General features: G+C 36.9%; 1 protein-coding gene across 15 annotated transcripts in view; it reads left to right on the forward strand.

Moving 5' to 3' along the window:
- Positions 1-24,040, forward strand: part of LOC129049645 (RING finger protein 17) — a 119,744-nt gene that overhangs the window by 74,346 nt on the left and 21,358 nt on the right. For 12 of the 15 annotated variants that reach the window (XR_008512876.2, XR_008512875.2, XR_008512877.2 and 9 more), the window contains 10 exons: positions 2,615-2,735; positions 4,329-4,556; positions 5,248-5,398; positions 5,554-5,672; positions 10,959-11,061; positions 12,077-12,192; positions 14,454-14,743; positions 19,582-19,745; positions 21,984-22,103; positions 23,431-23,511. Coding sequence is in view for 10 of the 15 variants with exons in the window: in XM_054529460.2 (XP_054385435.1) it covers positions 2,615-2,735; positions 4,329-4,556; positions 5,248-5,398; positions 5,554-5,672; positions 10,959-11,061; positions 12,077-12,192; positions 14,454-14,743; positions 19,582-19,745; positions 21,984-22,103; positions 23,431-23,511 (1,493 nt within the window). In the remaining 5 variants the exon portion in view is untranslated. The remainder of the gene's footprint in view (positions 1-2,614; positions 2,736-4,328; positions 4,557-5,247; positions 5,399-5,553; positions 5,673-10,958; positions 11,062-12,076; positions 12,193-14,453; positions 14,744-19,581; positions 19,746-21,983; positions 22,104-23,430; positions 23,512-24,040) is intronic. The other 3 variants (XR_008512879.2, XM_054529456.2, XM_054529459.2) reach the window with 1 other exon arrangement.

A 24,040-nucleotide genomic window follows, 5' to 3' on the forward strand; every position in this document is an offset into this window, starting at 1 on the left:
AAAGCAAGACTAAGCAAAAAGAACAAATTTGGAGGCATTACAATACCTGATTTCAAACTATACTATAAGGCCATAGTCACCAAAACAGTGTGGTACTGGTACAAAAATAGGCACATAGACCAATGAAACAGAATAGAGAACCCAGAAATAAACCCAAATACTTACAGCCACCGATCTTTGACAAGGCAAACAAAAACATAAAGTGGGGAAAGGACACCCTTTTCAACAAATGGTGCTGGGATAATTGGCTAGCCACATGTAAGAGAATGAAACTGGATCCTCATCTCTTACCTTATACAAAAATCAACTCAAGACTGATTAAAGACTGAAATCTAAGAGAGTAAACTATAAAAATTCTAGAAGATACCATTGGAAAAACCTTTCTAGACATTGGCTTAGGCAAGGATTTCATGACCAAGAACCCAAAAGCAAATGCAGTAAAAACAAACATAAATAGCTGGGACCTAATTGAACTAAAGAGCTTTTGCACGGCAAAAGGAACAGTCAGCAGAGTAAACAGACAACCCACAGAGTGGGAGAAAATCTTCACAATCTGTACAACTGACAAAGGACTAATATCCAGAATCTACAATGACCTCAAACAAATCAGTAAGAAAAAAAATATCAAAAAGTGGGCTAAGGACATGGATAGACAATTCTCAAAAAAAGATACACAAACGGCCAACAAAGGTATGAAAAAATGCTCAACATCACTAATGACCAGGGAAATGCAAATCAAAACTACAATGCGATGCCACCTCCTCACTCCTGCAAAAATGGCCATAATCAAAAAATCAAAAAACAGTAGATGCATGCGTAGGGTGAACAGGGAACACTTCTACACTGCTGGCAGGATTGTAAACTAGTACAGTTACTATGGAAAACAGTGTGGAGATTCCTTAAAGAACTAAAAGTAGAACTACCATTTGATCCAGCCTTCCCACTGCTAGATATCTACCCAGAGGAAAAGAAGTCATTATTCGAAGAAGACACTTGCACACGCATGTTTATAGCAGCACAATTCACAATTGCAAAATCGTGGAACCAACCCAAATGCCCATCAATCAATGAGTGGATAAAGAAACTGTGATTTATACATATATATGTGTGTGTGTGAATATGAATGATGGACTACTATACAGCCATAAAAGGAATGAATTAACAGCATTTGCAGTGACTTGGATGAGAATGGAGACTATTATTCTGAGTGAAATAACTCAGGAATGGAAAACCAATCATCGTATGTTCTCACTGATATGTGGGAGCTAAGCCATGAGGACGCAAAGGAATGGACTTTGGGAACTTGGGGGTAAAGTAGGAGGGGGGCGAAGGATAAAAGACTACAAATACGGTACAGTGTATACTGTTTGGGTGATGGGTGCACTAAAATCTCACAAGTCACCGCTAAAGAACTTACTCGTTTAACCAAATACCACCTGTACCCCTATAACTTAATGGAAAAAAATTTTTAAAAAGCTTTTAAATGTATACTGTTATAACTCTTATAACTTGGTTAATATAGAATGTTGCTGTTGGTAATGGTTATCTTTTTATTTAGAATCATTCTGACTAGCAGCTACCAGCTGGAAAGGTGTAGGCATATACAGATCTCAGTGCATTTTTTAGAGATGTTTTCTAAAGAAATTTGTCTACCATATTTCAGATACTTATTGACCAATTTCCCTGTGCAGTGTACCATAAATAAGTAAATAGACAGATGAGACACAAGCCTTACACTCAGTTAACTCCCAGTCTAGTTTAAGAAATAGATCTGATAAACAGAATTAAAAGTTAGATGGTTTGTCCTAAAAAACATGGAGACAGAAAAAAGTTCTAGTTAATTGAGGGTTCTAGATTGAGTTTTTGTTGTTTTAAACTTTGTGCCATTTTTATAAAAGCTTAAACCTTTGCAGATGATCACTGGCCTGAGTTAACTTTCATTCACCTTGGTCCTCCTGGAACTTGGTTGAGTTCCATAAAACAATTAAGAATACAACAGAACACTTCTTCAATGAATATACTTCCTGAATCTAAAAGCTTTGAACTGATTTCTTTATATAATGGCACACAGTAACCTAAAATAAAATGTTCACTAATTTGTATATGTTACAGATAACACTGACCATTTATATCTGCAAAATGCTACTCTAACTCCTAGCGACTATGACATTATTCTACAAGAAATGTCATGTGTGCAAATGAAAGAAATTAAGTTTCCAATTTTTAAAAAAATTGCCTCATTTAGGCTGGGTGCGGTGGCTCAGGCCTGTAATCCCGGCACTTTGGAAGGCCAAGGTGGGCAGATCATTTGAGGTCAGGAGTTCAAGACCAGCCTGGCCAACATGGTGAAACCCCGTCTCTACTAAAAATACAAAAAAAATTAGCTGGACCTGGTGGCGCGACAGTGTCTGTAGTCCCAGCTACTCGGGGGGCTCAGGCAGGAGAATCACTTGAACCCAGGAGGCAGAGGTTGCAGTGAGCTGAGATCGCGCCACTGCACTCCAGCCTGGGCGACAGAGTGAGACTCTGTCTCCAAAAAAAAAAAAAAAAATTGCCTCATTTAGTATATTTTGTGACATATTTCTTTCCCCAAACTTTCTTAATGGTTTTACAGAAATTCTGGAAGATAATGTGCTCTTAGTTGAGCTTTTCGATTCTCTTGGTGCTCCTGAAATGACTACTACTAGTATTAATGACCAGCTAGTTAAAGAGGGCCTAGCATCTTATGAAATAGGGTAAGTAGATATGTAAGCTTTCATTGTTAGTTCATGTTCTTATGTAACATTGTAATCGCAAGAAGGGAAAGTGGCATATCATTCTCCATTGGAGATGAGCTTAGACTGTAGACCTGGGAATTTTCCCTGTCCTGGATCAGAAAAAATAGAAAATAACTGGAGTCATTAATGAGGACTAGAGTGACTTTTCCCTCCATTACTAAGGAACCCAGAAACCAAGAGAAAGGCTCCTTGAGAGTGCTTCTAAGGAAAGGAGACTGCCGTCTTATTTCTGCTTAGGAAGCCCCTTGTGCCTAATTGAGAAAGGAATTGGGAAGAGAAATGGCAGGATGGAGAATAAGCGTAGTGGTAGAGTAGCTTACATTTCCATTTGTAGAAATGTTAATTTTCCTGGATTCAAGTAGATACTTTGAATGATAACCAGGCTTGAGCCATTGTGCTAATACTCACCCAGGACAGGCTAGTGGTTAGGGTGACCCCAGAAGCAGAAGAGTAGAGTGGTGGCAAGGACAGGTGGCAGGGTTTTGAGGTCAAGACAAAGAATTCTTCCACAATAGGGACTTGTGCAGTGGGAGTGGCCCTGGAGGAGGCTGAGATGGGCAGATCACTTGAGAGGAGTTTGAGACCAGCCTGTCCAATATGTTGTAACCCCATCTCTACTAAAAATAAAAAAATTAGCTGGGTGTGGTGGCGTGCGCGCCTATAGTCCCAGCTACTCGGGAGGCTGAGGCAGAAGAATCACTTGAACCCAGGAGGCGGAGGTTGCAGTGAGCTGAGATTGTGCCACTGCACTCCAGCCTGTCTGACAGAGCAAGACTCTGTCTTAAAAAAAAAAAAAAAAAGAAAAAGAAAAAAGAAAGCCAGTATTCAGATAGCACCCACATGTGATGCCTGTCAGCATAAGCCAAAGAAGTAGTGACACCCCATAGAGGCCTGCAGTGACTCATACTAGTATTAATGATCTGTGGACATGCTTTCCTGCTCACTCTCATGCTGGAGGAGCTAGAATCAGGAGCTTTTCCACTATAGGTCTCAAATGAGAGCGGAAAAGAAATGAGAATAAACATTCAAATTAATGTTGAACTGGGCCAGGCACAGTGGCTCACGCCTGTAATCCCAGCACTTTGGGAGGCTGAGGCAGGCGGATCATGAGGTCAGGAGTTTGAGACCATCCTGGCCAATAAGGTGAAACCCCGTCTCTACTAAAAATACAAAAAATTAGCGGGACATGGTGGCGGGTGCCTATAATCCCAGCAACTTGGGAGGCTGAGGCAGGAGAATTGCTTGAACCTGGGAGGCGGAAGCTGCAGTGAGCCAAGATCACGTCACTGCACTTCAGCCTGGGTGACAGAGCTAGACTCCATTTCAAAAAAAAAAAAAATTTGGGATTGAATCTTCTCCCTTCTTTTTAAAGTGAGGGTTATTGAAGTATAACTTATATACAGTAAAAAGTCACCTGTTTTAGGTCCACAGTTAAATGAATTTTGACAAAAATAGTCATACAAGCATCATCACAGTCGAGATACAGACCTGAGCAAATGCAAACAAATATTTTGCATACAGTTCTTTTCATTAACTTTTGTTGTTTTTCAGATACATCCTCAAAGATAATTCTCAAATGCATATTGAAGTTTGGGATCCTTCTCCAGAAGAAATTATTTCAAATGAAGTACACAACTTAAATCCTGTGTCTGCAAAATCTCTACCTAATGAGAATTTTCAGTCACTTTATAATAAAGAATTGCCTGTGCATATCTGTAATGTAATATCTCCTGAGAAGATTTATGTTCAGTGGTTGTTAACTGAAAACTTACTTAATAGGTATAATATATATATATATATATAATATAATATATAAGGAAAATATTGCATATGATTTTATCCTTTATTCTGTTTCAAAGATCTAGAAGTCATAAATGTAGATTTTACAAGCGAAATTATTTTAACTAAGTAGTCTCAGCTAGTTAGAAGTATGAAAATAGGATATCTGTTGGCTGTTTTCGCTGTATTAGAATTTATTCATTCTACAAATACCTATTGAGCACCTACTATATGATAACCAGTATTATAAGTGTTAGGGATACCCTGGTATAAAACATAGACAAATCTTTGTTATCATGTGGCTTAAACTCTAGTAGAGGGAGAGAGAGTGAACATATAAAATTTTTAGTGTGGCAGATGGTGATAAGGGAAATAGAAAAAAATAAAGCATTTGGGGAGGAAGGCACTTTTAGGATGGTCAAAGAAGACCTCAGAGACAGTGACTTTTGAAACAGGCCCCAAAGAAGGAAGGAGGGAGGTAAGCCACATGAGGGTCTGAGGGAAGTTTATCTCAAGCAGAAGGAAGAGCTAGTTCAAAAACCTGAGGAAGAAATACACTTGTACATTTAAGGAAGAACAAGGTGTCCAGCTTGGCTGGAGCGGAATGAGCAAGCAGGGATTGTAGAAAACATGTAGCCAGAGAATTATATAAGAAAAGGTTTGGAAAGTTAAATATTTTTTATCTCTATAGTTTAGAAGAAAAGATGATAGCTGCTTATCAAAACTCAAAATGGGAACCTGTTAAATGGGAAAATGATATGCACTGTGCTGTTAAGATCCAAGATAAAAATCAGTGGCGAAGAGGCCAGATCATCAGAATGGTTACAGACACATTGGTAGAGGTAAATTACAGAATTAAAAGTATAATTGTGAAGGTGAATGCATTTTGTATTTTTTTTCCCTGGAGTTAAAACAGTTTTCATTGAGTTTTTCAGTTTGCCAAAAAAATATTTCAAAGTGTTGTTTGTCTGTAGACTTAAAGTTATTATTTTCTTAGGTCTTGCTGTATGATGTGGGTGTTGAACTAGTAGTGAATGTTGACTGTTTAAGAAAACTTCAAGAAAATCTAAAGACAATGGGAAGACTCTCTTTGGAATGTTCTCTGGTTGACATAAGGTAGTTTTTAGCTGAGTAATTTTCTCATTATTTTAAATATTATTTTTAAATGGGTTCTCGTCAGTTTTAATTTTGCTAAGATATTCTGAAATTTTCCTAAAATCTAGTTAATTTTGGACTTTAAGAGGGAAGGAGAAAAGTTTGGAGCACGTAAATTTAGTGGCATTGAGAAATAGAGATAGGTGAGTATGAAAGTGCCTAGATAGAATTCAAACTGTTGAATATTAAAAATTTTACTTTGAGGAACAACAAACACAGAAATAAATTGTGTAAGTTTAGAATTGCATAGAAAGCTAAAAATATGTAAATTACCAAAAAGAGTGAATTTGTAGAGGATTCTGGGAAAATGACAGAACAGTTTTAGTCTACTGGAATCCCACTATAAAAACAGTAACTTGGATAGTAAAACTAAAGACTACACAGTCAATATCTACAACAAAATCAGATGACAGGTTACTTCTGTGAGCCCTCAAATATTAGCAGGTGGGGTACACCATGAACCAGGACCTTTACAGTATCAACACTTGTGTGGGAGGATTTGGAGGGAAGGCAGACTAGGATTCCAACAGCTTTGAGAATAGGAATTGGCAACGGTATTTCACTGGTGCCTGCAGGCCAATCTGAGAATAGCAGCCAAAACTAAGGGATAAGGCAGGATGCGGTTCTTATCTGAATGCAAGAAAGAGATCTGTAAATGTGCCAAACTCCCGCAATACTGGAGCGTTTTTAGCCGTATAACCTCTTGAAAGTAAACTGAAATTCCTTCCCATAACCCCACACTGAGAAGAAATTGCTGGGAATAGACTTCAATTTGAGCAAGACAGGAAGTGGAGCAAAGGAAAGAAAAGATCCAGATGAAAGGAGGGGAAAGGGCCAGGTGAGGTGGCTCACACCTGTAATCCCAGCACTTTGGGACACTAAGGCAGGAACATCACTTGAGGCCAGGAGTTCAAGCCTTCAGTGAGCTATGATTGTGCTACTACACTCCAGCCTGACACAGTGATTTTTTAACCTAAATATAGAATTTTACAGTTTTTCCTGCCAACTTTCTTCTAATTGGTTTTGAAACTCAGATATTTGATTTTGCTATTCCATGTCTAGGCTGCCCCATCTAATGTTGTATTATCTGTAGATTTGAAAGCATACCTCTGTCAGAGTTGTAGTCTACAGTTTATGAGCTAAATCCAACTAATATGCACTTGGCCTGCAGAATGTTTTTTGAACCATGGCATATTAACTCTTTAAAAAACTAGTAAATTTCACATAAAAATTTGAGTTTCTTTTATTGGCAAAAATTGGATATCTAGCCTCTAAGCCAAAAATAACTGGCCTTCCCCCAGAGGTTCAGAAGAGTTGTTAACTTTTGTTAAATAAATCCTAGCTGCTATTCACCATAGAATACTAGATAAAATTGTACATATAGGAAACAGCCCTATCATTAAGTCTACTGGCAGATCGTTTGCTATTGCTTTGATATGCTACCACAGTTATCCAAATCACTTGGGGTAGCTTGTAGTTCTAGACCAGGGTGTCCAATCTTTTGGTTTCTCTGGGCCACATTGGAAGAAGAATTATTGTCTTGGGCCACACATAAAATACACTGACAGTAATAATAGCTGATGAGCTAAAAAAAAATTGCAAAAAAATCTCATAATGTTTTAAGAAAGTTTATGAATTTGTGTTGGGCTACATTCAAAGCTGTCCTGGGCCGCGTGCAGGTTGGATAAGCTTGTTTTAGATTGTCTCAAATTTGATCACTGACTTGAAGCCAATTGCATGTTATTTGGCTAAAAGACATATACACATACACACACTTAGGTATACATATATGTGTAGGCTTTTCAGACATGGATTATAAATAGGAATATTAAAAATATGTTTACCAATAAAGCTAAAAGATCCGAAAGACCCTTTCAGCATTATTATAAAAACTTTAATGAACCTGTGTGTGATTTTTTTTTTTTAAGAAATAAACCATACTGGTTTATCTAGCTTATTTGTATCTCATCTGCAAGGATCTCATGAGAGAACTCCAGATACACTATACAATATACCTTAACATTTATTGTCCACTAGGACAGGCATTGTATGATGTGCTTTACGTGTGTTAGTTTAGTTCTCACAATAATACCGACATGGAACTATTATTATCTTCATATTACAATTGAAGAAACTTCATGATGAGAAATTAAGTACCTTACCCAAAGTTATCTATATAAATCTAACATTGGTTTGATTTATCTGTTTTGAAACCTGATCTATTTATTTATTTATTTATTTATTTATTTATTTATTTGAGACAGAGTCTCCCTCTGTTGCCCAGGCTGGAGTGCAGTGGTGTCATCTTGGCTCACCACAACCTCTGCCTCCCAGATGCAAGCGATTCTCCCACCTCAGTCTCCCGAGTAGCTGGAATTACAGGTGTGCGCTACCATGCCCGGCTAATTTTTGTATTTTTAGTAGACATAAGGTTTCACCATGTTGGCCAGGCTGGTCTCAAATTCCTGACCTCAAGTGATCTGCCTGCCTCGGCCTCCCAAGGTGCTGGGATTATGGTGTGAGTCACCACGCCCGGCCTAAAAATTGATATTATGATAGGATAGCTTCTTTTTTTTTATTTGTTTTATTCCCTAAAGATCCTTGTTCTGATAGGATACCTTCCTCTTAATGAGCCATTTCTCTAACCTTACAGGCACCTCTTCCTATTGTCTGTGATCACTGATGGTGACAATGGGACACTGTAAATCTTTTCAGTGCCCTGGAATGGAAATCTCAGCTCACATACTATATAAATCCTATCTTAGTTTTCACTTTGACATTAAATATTTATTCAGAATAATTGAACAGAATTATATCAGTCCCTTAATTGTACCTAACAGTACAGAGAATGTGTTTGTGTACATACTTTAAATGGTATCTTATGGACTGGAATGGAATACCATTATCATTTTAAAAGCCTAATAATAGCTAACCTTTAAGAACTTCTGGAACCTGCATTAATTGTCTTAAAGACACTATTTCACTTAATCCTAACAACAAACCTTAAAGATATAAATACTAATTATAGGTAAGGAAATTGAATATTTAAGAGGTTAAGTATTTTATTATCTGGATAAAATATCTGCTGACTGTTGAGTTAGGATTATAAACACAGTCTGAACCCAGAACCGGGACTCTAACCACTCTGTTTTACTGTCATTTTAAGAAATCCCTTTTAATAGATTGTTCTTAGGTTGATAAAATAGATATTAAACTCAGTTTACCCTTTTACCATTCTTAAGTGCACAGTTCTATGACATTAAGAACATTCATGGCCGGACGCGGTGGCCCACGCCTGTAAATCCAGCACTTTGGGAGGCTGAGGCAGGCAGATCGCTTGAGGTCAGGAGTTCAAGACCAGCCTGGCCAACATGGTGAAACTTAGTCTCTACTAAAAATACAAAAATTAGCCAGGTGTGGTGGCAGGCACCTATCATCCCAGCTACTTGGGAGGCTGAGGTAGGGAGAATTGCTTGAACCTAGGAGGCAGAAGTTGCAGTGAGCCAAGATTGCGCCACTGCACTCCAGCCTGGGCGACACAGTGAGACTCTGTCTCAAAAAAATAAAATAAAACAAAAAAATCACATTGTTATATAGCATTTACCACCATTTCATCTCAGGAACTTTTTCATCTTCCCTAACTGAAATTCTATATTCATACATTTTTTAAATGTTAAATTAATATTTATATCCATAATAAATCAATGGATAACCTTGATGTTACATTGACTTATATTTATTTATATACCATCGTAATAAATAAACCATTACTGGTTCCAAGAGTTCCTAACAATTTAAGCTTCTTAGCACATAAGAACTCTCTCTGGGCTTTACAATAAGTAGTATAGCACATTTACGAAATCCTGTTTGGCCAAGTTATGTGCCCAGTTGATTTGGTTAGTTCACCCATATAAGCCATGTTACTGTGAAAAGATTGACCAGGCGAAGCTGAGTGTGGTGGCATACACCTTTAGCCCCAGCTACTCAGGAGACCAAGATGGGAGGATCCGTTGAGCCCATGAGTTCAAGGCCAGCCTGGGCAACATAATGAGGCCCTGTCTCTTAAAAAAATTGACCAGAATTAATTGTTTACTCAGTTAATGGGCAAGCTCAATGAAACTCTGGAACTAGAAATCATATTTAGAGAGCCTATAGATCCTCCATTATGTTATCTGTAATCTCTTCTGTGTTACTAATTCTTTATTCTTGGGGATAGATTTGCTGGTTAGACACATCTAAGGCAAGCTTGTCCAACCCACAGCCCACAGGCCACATGCAGCCCAGGATGGCTTTGAATGCAGCCCAACACAAATTTGTAAACTTTCTTAAACATTGTGAAATTTTTTTGAGTTTTTTGTTTTGTTTTGTTTTGTTTTTAGCTCATCAGCTACATTAGTGTATTTTATGCGTGGCCCAAAACAGTTCTTCCAGTGTGGCCCAGGGAAGCCAAAAGATTGGACACCTCTGCAGTCACTCAGTTTCAACTCTGTAAACTAAAATGGATGATGAAATTGGATACTCTGCATTTCATTTATCTGTCAGATATTTATTGAGCATTTTTTTAAACTATGCATTACTGTCTGACAGTATTTGCTGAAAGCTTAGGCAATGGTACTGCTAAATTTTAGTCATTTAAAACTGTATTACCACATCTATCAGATAATGTAAAAAATTTTGTTGAATCAGTAATTTAAATTTCTGGTATTTCTATTATTTATGGGTAGCAATTCCAGTTAGATTTTAAATCCAAAGAACTTCCAAAGATGGGCAGTGGAATCATCATTACAAAGAGACTTTTTTTCTTTCTATTAAATATTGCTGGAATGGCTTCTATGTGACAGGCACTATACTAGTCATTAGGGAATATGATGATGCACATAATACATCATCATTCCTGTTCTCTTGGAGTTTACAGTCTAGTTGACATATATGAAGTGTATATAATGACTTAAAAAGTATTTAAAATATACCTGTTTTTTCCAGGTCGTCAATGTAGCTGCAGAAGAGATACATATAAATAAGTTAATATGTAATATGGGCCCTCAGTAAAATAGAGGGATGAAAAACGGATAGGAAAATGAGAGAAAAAAATGTAAAAATAATATGAATCCATGTTTAAATTGTTTTTTTACTACAGATAGTTGGTTCAAACTGTGAGTGTATATGTGTTTAAATATAGTGTTTTTTGTATATTTGAATATTGTATGCTATTTTTATAAAACAAGTTGCCATTGTTTTCTGTTGTAGACCAGCTGGTGGGAGTGACAAGTGGACAGCAACAGCTTGTGACTGTCTTTCATTGTACCTGACTGGAGCTGTAGCAACTATAATCTTACAGGTGGATAGTGAGGTAACAAGTTACAAGAGATATGTGCTGATGATCTCATTAATGTTTCCATCAATTCCATTTATTTTCTTTCTTGTAGAGAAAATAGCAGCCAACTATTTGGATTTTGTTACAAATTTTGTTGGTTTTATTTCAAAGTATAAGAGGCATATATCTTTTCAGACCACTTCAAAAATATTCTTTGCTTTCTTTTTTCTAATTTAAATGTTTTGTTACATTGAGTAGAATTTTATAATTCACTTTATTACTATTTATGTGCCTTCTCCAGTTTTATACCTTTTTCCATATGAAGCAGAATATATGTTTTGTAGTTCTTTTGCTTTTTGTAGGAGAAAACAGGCACACCTTGGAAAATATATTTAGATTCTCTGATTTACAGAGAATGCAAAAGAATAAAGAAACTTGTTAACTGATGTTGTATTCCTCACTTCCCAACTCCCCATTCTGTGACTGGAAAAAAAAGTTTCTAGTTTGATTTTTTTTCTTTAATTTCACCTTGACATTGAGGTTTTCCTGATGCATTTCACAAAATAACTCTCTGTTCCAGTCTCTTCCATGCTGTTTGCTTTTTTTGAGATGGAGTTTTGCTCTTGTGGCCCAGGCTGGAGTGCAATGGCACGATCTCGGCTCACCACAATCTCCGACTCCCAGGTTCAAGAGCTTCTCCTGCCTCAGCCTCCCAAGTAGCTGGGACTACAGGCATGTGCCACCATGCCTGGCTAATTTTTCTATTTGTAGTAGAGACAGGGTTTCACCATGTTGGTCAGGCTGGTCTCAAACTCCTGACCTCAAGTGATCCACCCACTTCCGCCTCTCAAAGTGCTGGGATTACAGGCGTGAGCCACTGCACTCAGCCCAGTGCTATTTTTTGATGTGTTTAGATATCAAATTAACTTGACTCAGTTGGGAATATTTCTTGCTTAGAGAAATGTAGAAGAACTGCCTGTGAAATGTACATTGTTTATATGAAGATTTCATTTTGGTGTTTCATGTTTACTCTGCTCTTAAATCACTGCAGGAAAACAACACAACATGGCCATTACCTGTGAAAATTTTCTGCAGAGATGAAAAAGGAGAGCGTGTTGATGTTTCTAAATATTTGATTAAAAAGGGTTTGGCTTTGAGAGAAAGGAGGTATAGACTTTTTAAAAAATTTTTGACATCAGTTTGTGATGGATGCCTCTTAGTTGCGTGTTCAAATCTTATGTGTGCTTTCAAGTCTGAATTGCATCTTGTTTGCTCTTAAAGATTTATAAGCTGACCTGAGGAGCCAGCTCAGAAATAGATTCCTTAAGAATTGCTCATTTCATTTTTCAGGCATGTCAGTTCTTGCATACTTAAGCCCGTTTACTGACATACTTGCTTTTGTAATTTCCCCTCTCCTTTGACATTTACACTGTAAACCAAAGAAAAAGAGAACAATGTAGTGGATACCAGATCTGAGCCCTTTGGAATCCTTTGCTTAGACATGAATGTTTAGGCTTTATTTTAGAAATTCTGGTAGGTATATACCTACTAGATGTATTTATATGAAATGTAAATATATTTATATGAAACAGGATGAGTAGCAAATAAGTAATTGAACAGTATTTACATTTAAAGATCCTTTCGGGTTCTATGTTTGGAGTTTAAGCACCTTTGGTCCAGGGACAGGATCAGGATATGGTTGTGGCCCTAGCTTAATCTTTTCTCTCTCTCTCTTTTTTTTTTTTCCCTGAGACGGAGTCTGGCTCTGTCACCCAGGCTGGAGTGCAGTGGCGCAGTCTCGGCTCACTGCAAGCTCCACCTCCCGGATTCACGCCATTCTCCTGCCTCAGCCTCCTGAGTAGCTGCGACTATAGGCGGCCGCCACCTCGCCTGGCTAATTTTTTGTATTTTTAGTAGAGACGGGGTTTCACCGTGTTAGCCAGGATGGCCTCGATCTCCTGACCTCGTGATCTGCCCGCCTCGGCCTCCCAAAGTGCTGGGATTACAGGCGTGAGCCACCACGCTCGGCCTCTTTTCTCTCTCTTTCTAGAGATATAGAGGTATGTTGGAATTGGAGACACAAGTCCCAAGTAGCCACTTTGTACCATACATGGCCAGATCTCCATAGATGTGTTTGCCTTAACTTATATCTTAGCTTCTTCAGAACAGGGATCCCAGTCCTGATGGAATGGAAAGAGAATTAGAAGTCAGAAAGAAAGTGGGACATGAGGCTAGATATGGGAGATGCGGCCTGGATTGCCCGGGCTTTGGCATACAGCTAATTGCTTTCCCTTTAGGCTAAAGCAATTCCTTGATAGAAGAAATGTTAGAATGGAAAATGCTAGGCAAGTTAATACTACTGACATTGTCTGCTACCAGTTGTAATGTTCTTTACTGCTTTTACAGACTGAAACCACTAGCTATCTTAAGGCGGCGGTGGGTTGGGGGACTAGCAGGGTATTTGAGGAATTATGTGGCTTTTTCATAAATGCTTTATTTCCATTGATTGATTGATTGATTGATTGATTGAGACAGAGTCTCATTCTGTTGCCCAGGCTTGAGTGCAGTGCTGTGATCTCAGCTCACTACAATCTCTGGCTCCTGGGTTTAAGCGATTCTCGCACCTCAGCCTCCCAAGTAGCTGGGATTACAGGCATGTGCCACCATGCCTGGCTAATTTTTCTATTTGTAGTAGAGACAGGGTTTCACCATGTTGGCCAGGCTGGTCTCGAACTCCTGACCTCAGGTGATCTTCCCTCCTCAGTCTCCCAAAGTGCTGGGATTATAGGCGTGAGCCACCATGCTTGGCTCTTATTTCCTTTTAAAAGTACAGGAGATGAGAAGAAATAGAAACTTGCTATAATTCCGCTAAAACACAATCAATATTAATATTTCCTTGTAAGATTTTATTTTTTTATACAATAGGGATACCTATTTTTTTTTATTGGAAGGGAATGGTACAAAGTAGAAAAACTGAGTAAATATAGCATATTACCACTTAGGTAATATATGGATAGTACCTTATTGTTTTTTAGGAGACTCATATTTTCTTTGTATTTATGGATGTTAATAGCTTGCCAGATGTCTATGTGTGGACTAAATTGAAATCATCTTAAAGGTGTTGTATCTTCTAGTAACATTGAATTCATTGTACAATGCTTGAGATATACGTATGAAATTTTAAGAGAGCATAGTCTGTAAATATAGAAATTTAAAACATTTACTTAAATTTTTATTGCTTTTTCTCATCAGTCTCATAATTTAAAGTAGTTTTAATTTTAACTTAAGTTATGGTAATTTTTATGTAACAAATTAGAGCAAATATTTTCTTTCAATTTCACGTATATCTGAAGGATTCTTTTTATGTTGTTTTACCCAGAATTTTATATTTCCTCATGTTCAGATGTGTTCTTTTTTGGATGTTACAGAATTAATAAATTAGATAACAGTCATTCATTATCTGAGAAGTCTCTGGAAGTCCCCCTGGAACAGGAAGATTCAGTAGTTGCTAACTGTATTAAAACTAACTTTGACCCTGACAAGAAAACTGCTGACATAATCAGTGAACAGAAAGTGTCTGAATTTCAGGAGAAAATTCTAGAACCAAGAACCACTAGAGGGTATAAACCACCAGCTATTCCTAACTTGAAAGTATTTGAGGCAACAGTCAGCTGTGTTGGTGATGATGGAACTATATTTGTAGTACCTAAACTATCAGGTGAGACCTTCTATGTTATGTAGGCTCTAGTTCTCTAGTAAGAACGACAGGGATTGAAATACTTTGGGCAACCTCTTTGAACGTTATTTTCACAAGGTTGTTAGGAGGATTAAATGATTTCACACAATGCGTGCAAAGTGCATTTAATAATGCCTAACATAAAAATCATTTAATGCAGTTTTTCATTATTCTAACATAGCAGTGTTATATAATTATAATTATGTGAGTGCTATTCTCAGTATAAAAAGAAAGGAATTTGGAATTTCCATTTCCACTATTATGGCAGATGAACAACTCTCCCAAATAAGTCAGATCAGATGCCAATTTTTTTTTTAATGAACATTTACTGAGTTGGCATAAAAGTAAAGAACATACCAAGCTCCAAAACAAACTGAAATCACACACTGGGAGGTAAGCATGTGCCAAAGAAGGCAATCACTCTAGAGTTGCTTCATAACTACAAAACCTTGAGCAACTTTGATAACTACACGAAGTTAAAGAAAAAGGAAATAAAGGTCCAGGCCCCTTTATTCAAAGTGGGAAATCTAATAGGAATTCCTCACGTGAAGATGGGATCCCAAAAGATGACTCCCACAATGGGTCAGTGTGCTGATCACATTAAAAATCACTAAAAGTAGAGTTCAAATGAATTTTTTAAAGTTACTATAAAATGTTATTAATGTGAAAAAGTATAAAATGTATTATTTAAATAACAACGTTAAGATGAGTAGCCACATACACATTGCCCATGATAAGAAGCAGCATCGCCAGAACCTAAGCAGACTTGTGTTGCCCCACTTGATCACGTCTCCTGTTTTGCCACCCAAGATATAGCCACTTTTCTGAATTTGCTAATTATCATTTCCTGTGTGCGTCACTAAACAAATTTTTTAGGTTTTCCATCTTTCAAACTTTATGTAACCAGAACCAAAATGTACATACTCTTTTGTGACTTTTCATCAAACTGTTTGAGATTTGTCCACCTTGGTGCATTTCACTATATTTCATTCATTTTTTAAATGAATTAATAGCATGTTCATGAATGATTATATCTCAGTATGTGTTCTATTGATAGATACATGTGTTTCTAGATTTTCTGTGATTACAAAAAATCTGACTATGAACATTCTTGTACCTGTCTCTTGTTACACACAAGCAGAATTTTTCTAGGGCACATAAGCTAGTGAACAGAATTGGTAATCATTGGCCAGGCACGGTGGCTCATGCCTGTCATCCCAGCACTTTGGGAGGCTGAGGTGGGTGGATCATGAGGTCAGGAGTTTGAGACCAGCCTGGCCAACATGGTGAAACCCCATCTCTACTAAAAATACAAAAATTAGCTGGACATGGTGGCACGAGCCTGTAATCCCAGCTACTCCGGAGTCTGAGGCAGGAGAATCATTTGAACCTGGGAGGCAGAGGTTGCAGTGAGCCCAGATCGTGCCACTGCTTTCCAGCCTGGACAATAGAGTGAGTGAGACTCCATTAAAAAAAAAAAAAAAAAATTGGTGGATCATTTCTAGGTAATGTCAAATTGTTTTTCAAAGTTGTTTATAACAGTTTACACTCATCACTACCAGTGCATGAAGAGTCTCATTACCCCACATCCTTGCTAACACTTAATAAGGTCAGATTAAGTTCTACCTATCCTAGTGGATGTGAAATTGTCTCTCACTATGGCTTTAATTAGCATTTCCTTGACTTCTTATGGCGTAAATATCATTTCTTCTATTTGAGTCGTTTGTATTTCTGTGTTTTTGGAATGCCTGTCCATATCTTCGCTCACTTTCCATTAAGTCATTGCTTTCTGATTCATAGTTCTTAATATATCCTGAACACTTATCCCTTCTTGGTTTTATGTGTTCCAGATACCTTCTCTCAGTTTCTTACTTGTCTTTTCAGTGTCTTTTGGGAGTTTCTGGATGAACAGAAGGTCTTAATGTAATTTTATCAATCTTCTTTGTTTTTTGGTTTTGTATCTCATTTTAAATCCTTTCTTGGGCCAGGCGAAGTGGCTCATGCCTGTAATCCCAGCACTTTTGAGAGGCCTACGTGGGTGGATCACAAGGTCAGGAGTTTCAGACCAGCCTGGCCAATGTGGTGAAACCCCATCACTACTAAAAATACAAAAATTAGCTGGGCATCGTGGCGGGCACCTGAAGTCCCAGCTACTCAGGAGGCTGAGGCAGAAGAATCGCTTGAACCCGGGAGGCAGAGGTTGCCGTGAGCCGAGATTGCACCACTGCATTCCAGCCTGGGTGACAGAGCAAGAATGTGTCTCAAAAAAAAAAAAAAAAAAAAAAAATCCTTTCTTACTCTGATGTCAGAAAGCTATTTCATTATATGATCTTGTAAAAAAAAGTTTATAGTTTTGTTTTTTACAGAAAGTCTTTAAGCTATCCTGGAATTGATTTTTCAGTAGATAAGAAGAGATCCAATTTTTTTATAGGTTTAGTTAGTAGTCCTAGCTCATCGGCTTATACTCCACACATTCCCCACTGATCTGCAATGCTAACTTTGTCAAAGATTAAGGTTCCATATATGCATGAGTAGTTTCTGAACTTTCTGTTCTGTGTTAGTGCTATTTATCCCTACACCAATACCAGTTTTTTTCCTGAATATAGCCTATACTACTTTTAGTGTGTATACAAGTTACTTTGTTGTGTATCGTATAATGCTTGAAATCCATTGGATTTCTTGTTTTTCTTTAGGTGCATCTTGGCTTCTTCAATCGTGTGTTTTATTCACTTTACCCTATTGTTTCTGTGGGAGACACTGTGTTCAAAGTGTTGCAAGGTCACAAAGCAAAGGCAAAGTTAGGCTAGAGATGAGAAAAGATAACTTTTGAGAAATGCTCCAAACCCCATGGCTTTGGAAATATAGATAGATATGGACAGGGAAAAAATACTGGTAGACCTTTTTAGAGTTAGGAACTTTAGGGAGGTAGGCATAGATAAGACAAAGGGGTTCAGCCTGGCTGGAAGAATAGAAGTAATGAAGTTTGGTAAGAATAAGGGAGTTAGGTATATGATGAAGTAGTTGGGTTTTCAGCATCATGATATATGAGGGCTGCCACTCAGGATTTTACTCTTTCCTCCATGATTTCAATATTTTTATGCATCTGTAAACCTTGGGATCCTTGAGAATATAAAAATCCTGGAGCCCCATTTTTTTGTACACCTGAGAGTGGCAATGACACATGTGGTTGGCAGAATTTAGAACTTAGAGAGGCCACCAGTGATTATGTAGACATCCTCAGTACCCTCCCAGCATGGAAGAGAAGCAACATGAAACCAGCTTCTATAGGCTGCTAAAATGACTCTTAGACCTGCTTTCCACCATTGTGTCTCCCTTATTTTCCTCACCTTGGGACTAAGATGCTGGGGGTGTGGGTGGAGGGTTTCCAAGTTTGTAAGACCTGTCACTTACACAAGTTTGGAGGCTCCCTATGAAAAAAGAATACAGGCTGGGTGCAGTGGCTCACGCCTGTAATCTCAGCACTTTAGGTCAAGGCAGGAAGATTGCTTAAGCCCAGGAGTTTGCGACCAGGCTGGGCAACATGGTGAGACCCCATCGCTACAAAACATGCAAAAATTAGTTGGGCATGGTGGTGCATGCCTGGATCTCAGCTACTCAGGGAACTGAGGCAGGAGGATTGCTTGAGCCCAGGAGGTCAAGGCTGTAGTGAGCTGTGTTCATGCCACTGAACTCCAGCCTGGGCAACAGAGTAAGACCCTGTCTCATTTTCTAAAAATAAATACAGAAGTTTATATTTCTTGAGAATGAGAAAAGAAATCACAACAAATAACTGGAGCTTTAGGAACCTTTGAGAATATTCAGGTCCCTCATGAGATCTTTAGGCTTATGTGCAAATGCTGCAAATGCTTCCTGACTATAACCTGGGCCCATCAGAATAGTTGGTAACTCTAGCACCTGTAGGGCTTAGTGTCATTAGCTCCTAATTAGTACCTATGGGTAAGGGTATGGTAGCTATGAATTTACTGAAATTTTTTTCTCATTTGTTGATCTCCTAAATATATTTTTTAATTTGAAAGACAGAATAAAATCAGTACAATTGGCTGTTCTGGAAAAAATAACGTTTGAGACCTGTAGTAATAATACGTAACCCAGAAACTTTGCTTGACATGTATAAATAGTCATTGTTCAAACTAGTAGCCTGTTATCTGCCAGGCAGTGTGCTGGATGCTTTACATTTAATCCTCCTGCAGCACTTGATGATACTGACAGGTACTGTTATTCCCAGAAGATGCTGTTACACCCAGAATAGGTGGTGGTATTATGGAAGGATAAACTGAGGCTTATTGGAGGTAAGGGAACTACCCAAGATCACACAACTAAAGCAGTAAGATGGGAATGGTAACTGACTCCAGAGCTTGCCTTCTATGGTATCAGTTATGGATATATATATATATATATTTACTGTGGAACTAATGGGCCAATTAGCAATAAAAGCAAAATTGAAAATTTAATTTATATTCCCATCATCATACTGTATCTAAGCAACAAGTAGTATATAACCTATGTTCTGTTTTACTTAGGGCTGTCAAACTGACCCTATTTTGAATTGGTAGTACTTTCATATTAGGCTAGCTGGTATGTGTTTAGAGCTCCTTATGATGTTTGTACTCTCAAAATATAATCAAAGATCATAATATGGTTTATATGCTATTACTAGTATGTTTTAAAACACAGATTTTTACAAAAGTTCTGTTTTGGGAACTGGTTTTTAATTATATTACTGAAGAGATGAAGTTATTAAATTGACAAATGATAGGGAATTTTCCTTAATGCTTTCTATCTTTAATACTTTTTTTCAGAATTTGAGCTAATAAAAATGACAAATGAAATTCAAAGTAATTTAAAATGCCTTGGTCTTTTGGAGCCTTATTTCTGGAAAAAAGGAGAAGCATGTGCAGTTAGAGGATCCGATACTCTGTGGTATCGTGGCAAGGTGATGGAGGTTGTAGGTGGTGCCGTCAGAGTGAGTCTGATATTCCTTTGTGACTGTTCTAAAGCTAAATGCTATAGCATTAAATAGTCTTGTGCATTTGAACACAAGAAAGTTGGATTAAAACATCTTTTGATGAAAATTGTGTAGGAATATAGGTTATATTATAGTTTTATTTGTGATAATTTTTCGTTTTATTTACAAATATATTTAGTAACCTGAATAAGCAAAAAATAGGGAGGGATTTGATCATTGGTTAATGGATAGACCTCTTAGTTGTAATTGGTAGCCCTGTTTCCACACATAGTGTTAAGTAAAACAATATGTTTTCCAGTATGTTAAATATCTCGCTAGCAAATTTGTTTATGGCCCTGTTAGTTTTTCAGGATAACGACTAATTTACCTTTCCAGAATAATGAGGTAACTAACACTCAGGTTTCATTCAAAATCTTCAAAAATAGCTACATCCTTTGAAATATATATATATATATATAAATATATAATATATAAATATATAAAAATATATATTATATATAAATATATAATATGTAAATACATAATATATATAAATATAATATATATAAATATATATATGAAAATACCTCTAATACATTGTATTTTAAATACCTCTAATACATTGTATAAGTAAGCAATGAAATTGATGAAGTACTTCATCATATATTCAGCACTTGAAAACTTTAGTTTTAATTAGGGGTGAGGGGAGAAAAACTTAAGTGAAAAAGTCTTTTGTTTCCACCTAGACAGGAGTTTATTTTCTGTTTGATGATGATAACTAATGATTACATAGCACTTCAGGTTTTTTAGCTTCCTTCACATATATGCATTTATATTTTATAATTTGTTTACAATTATTCTAGACAGATTATTATTCCCATTTTACTAATAAGAAAATTGAAATTTAGGTTCAGTGACCTGCCAGGGTCACTGGGTAGTAATGCTAGAGTTAATATCCAAGCATCTGATTCCTAAACTTCTGATTCTAAGTCTTACACTTTTTCTATTGAACTACAAATTTTTAATGGTTTTCATAGAAGTAAAATAGTTTCAAATTTGGGGTAAGTACTTAAACATCTGGATAGTTATAGGGGTTATCTGAGCAACTTGAATGTATGTGCAGAGTGACATACATTCACCTATACAATATACATTTGAGTTGCTCAGATAACCCCTGACCTTTTTTTCTCTACAAAGGTAAAATGAAATTCAGTGTTCATCAAGTTATCATACTTCATGAACTTTACATTTGTAGAATCAAAATAAATAAGATGGTGAACTTTTATAAAAATTCTCATGCTGTCCAAATATCTGTTTATTTTAACTTACTTAAAAGAAATTTGATAGTTTAATCATCACCTTTTATTTTTTTCATGTGGTCACTTTACATTTTTAGTATACACAATGGATTTTTCATTTCTTAACCTGGTATCTTTCAAAGTTTATCCTGTGATTCACATTAAGAAATAAACGTCTCGTGAAACCATATCCTAATTATCTGTGAGGTATTCAGACATTTTTTGTTTAATTCTATTTTATTTTTTAATGGTAATTGCCAAGCAAATCCAGTTAAACAGTGATATGTTCATTTCATTAAGTTGGGACAGAAGAAATAATTTATTGGCATTCCGTATTCTTCGGACAATTTAGAAATTGAATTATCAAAATTAAAGCATTTCAAAAAGGGATTGCTCTTGAGGAATTTGTAAATCCAATAAAACCCAGTTTTTTTTTTTAAAAAAGTCTGATGGGTTAAGTGTAAGAAAACCTTTTTACAATGAGGTTTGATACACTATTGGATGAGAGAATAAATACAGTATTGCTTTTTTTCCTGGAAATTTTTGAAATCCAGATTTTAAACCTTTCAGGTTTTTTTGTTTTTTTTTTGAAACAAGTTCTTCCTCTGTCACCAGGCTTGGAGGCAGTGGCACAATCACAGCTCATTGCAGCCTTGACCTCCCAGGCTTAGGCAGTCCTCCCACCTCAGCATCCTGAGTAACCGGGACTACAGGCACATACCACCACAGCCAGCTAATTTTTGTATTTTTGTTAGAGATGGGGTCTTGCTGTGTTCCCAAGGCTGGTCTCAAACTCCTGGGCTCAAACAATCCACCCACCTCTGCCTCCCAAAGTGCTGGGATTATAGGCATGAGCCACCAAGCCCGGCCTGTCTTTTTTCTAATAACAGGAAATACCTTTTGTCCCCTAGCTTTTGATAATAAATTTTAACTGTAAATTGTATTTGTCCTGTTTCAGGTACAATATTTAGATCATGGATTCACTGAAAAGATTCCGCAGTGCCATCTTTACCCTATTTTGCTGTATCCTGATATACCCCAGTTTTGTATTCCTTGTCAGCTCCATAATACCACACCTGTGAGTAGATAATAATTTGTGGAATGATTAATTTTAAATATTAGTTTTTATTAATAATTTTTTAGAAATATTTAGAATGTAAAATGAAATTTCAGTTTCAACAAAAAAGTAATGAAACACCAACAAATAAGTTACTAAGACAGCTAAACAGCCTTTATGAAGACAATTACAAAATTATGCTCAAGGCTGTAAAACATCTGAATAAATGAAGAGACGTGTTCATAAGTGGGAAGGTATAAGATTGCAAAAATTTATTTCTTTATGAAATGAAATTACAACAAACTTGAAGCTGGAGATCAGATAAAAGAGTGTCTTATTCTGTCTTGCTGCATAACAAATCAAGCTGAGACTTAGTGGTCTAAAACAACAATAAACTTTCATTATCTCATACAGTTTCTGTGGTTCAGGGATTAGGAGTGGCTTAGCTGGGTTGTTTTGACAAGGGGTCTGTATTAGTCCATTTTCACACTGCTATAAAGATACTACCTAAGACTGGGTAATTTATGAAGAAAAGAGGGTTAATTGACTCACAGTTCTCCATGGTTGAAGAGGCATTAAGAAACTTACAGTTGTGGTGGAAGGCGAAGGAGAAGCACATACCTTCTTCACAAGGTTGCAGGAGAAAACGAGATTGAAGGAGAAACTGCCAAACACTTTCAAAACCATCAGTTCTTGTGAGAACTCACTATCAGCATGGGGGAAACTGCCCCATGATCCAGTCACCTCCCACCAGGTTCCTCTCTCGACACATGGGGATTACAATTCAAGATAAGATTTGGGTGGGGACACAGCCAAACCATATCATGGTCCCTTGTGATACTGCCATCAAGCTGTCCACCATAAGTGTAGTCACCTGAAGGATCAACTGGAGACAGAGGGTCCACTTCAGATGGTTGACTCACGTCACTTTGGCAGGAAGCCTCACTTCCTCACCATGTGAACCTCTCAACGCATAAAAACGTAACAATTACTATTCCTTAATGAGTACATATTGCAGGCCTTATACAAGCACTGCATTGGCATATTGGTCTTTTTTAAAAAGTCTTAAATGTAATGTTTTGTTTTTAAATGTAGGGTGTGTGTGTGTGTGTTTTCTCACCTCTGGCTGAACAGGTTTATATTTTTAAAGCATAAAATGAGTACTCAAATTGTTCATTTTTAAAGATTATTTTTATCATGTACCTATGATATTCTCTGAGAACTGCTTGTGTATTTTGTACTACTGTCTGATATTATTTGTTTATGGCTACTTTTATGTATCTTAATTTGCTTCCTGCTCTGATTTTATGAAAGCATAAAAGAATCTGAGTTTATTAATCTCAAATAGGTTGGGAATGTGTGGCAACCAGATGCAATAGAAGTTCTTCAACAACTGCTTTCAAAGAGAGAGGTGGACATTCACATTATGGTAATTTAAAGTATATATAGTTGGTATAAATTATTTGCCGTAAAATATTATAATTAACATAATTTGAGGGATATTTTTTATGATAAGCAATGGTATATACCTTCTTATGTGAATTGCTTGTTAGCATAAAAGAAACTACTAGTTTGGTTCCTAGGCTTGCTTTAAATAAGCCTGATTTTGAACAAGTTCCTGAGAACTTTCATAACCATTAAAGTCACTAATTTGAAAGATTCTTTATTAACAGCTTGTTTTGTTACAGGAAGCAGTATTAAATTGTTGGACATGTTTATAATTATATGTAGCAGTTTCCAAGATGGTGCTGAACACTCAGCACTGTCTCAGGTCCAGGTAATTCAGGGAGTCTATCATGATCCGTGTCCTCAAAGCCCTTATCTGGCTAGTGAAACAAGGCAAAAACCTAAAACATTTGCACTACAAAGTAACATGCCAAGAGCTAAGTGACTGGTAAAAAGAGTAAATGTAATAGGAATTTAGAGATGGTGAGAATCGAGGTAGCCCTTGTAATGTT

This window comes from Pongo abelii, chromosome 14, assembly GCF_028885655.2.
Source record: "Pongo abelii isolate AG06213 chromosome 14, NHGRI_mPonAbe1-v2.0_pri, whole genome shotgun sequence".
In the NCBI taxonomy this organism is placed as follows: domain Eukaryota; kingdom Metazoa; phylum Chordata; class Mammalia; order Primates; family Hominidae; genus Pongo; species Pongo abelii.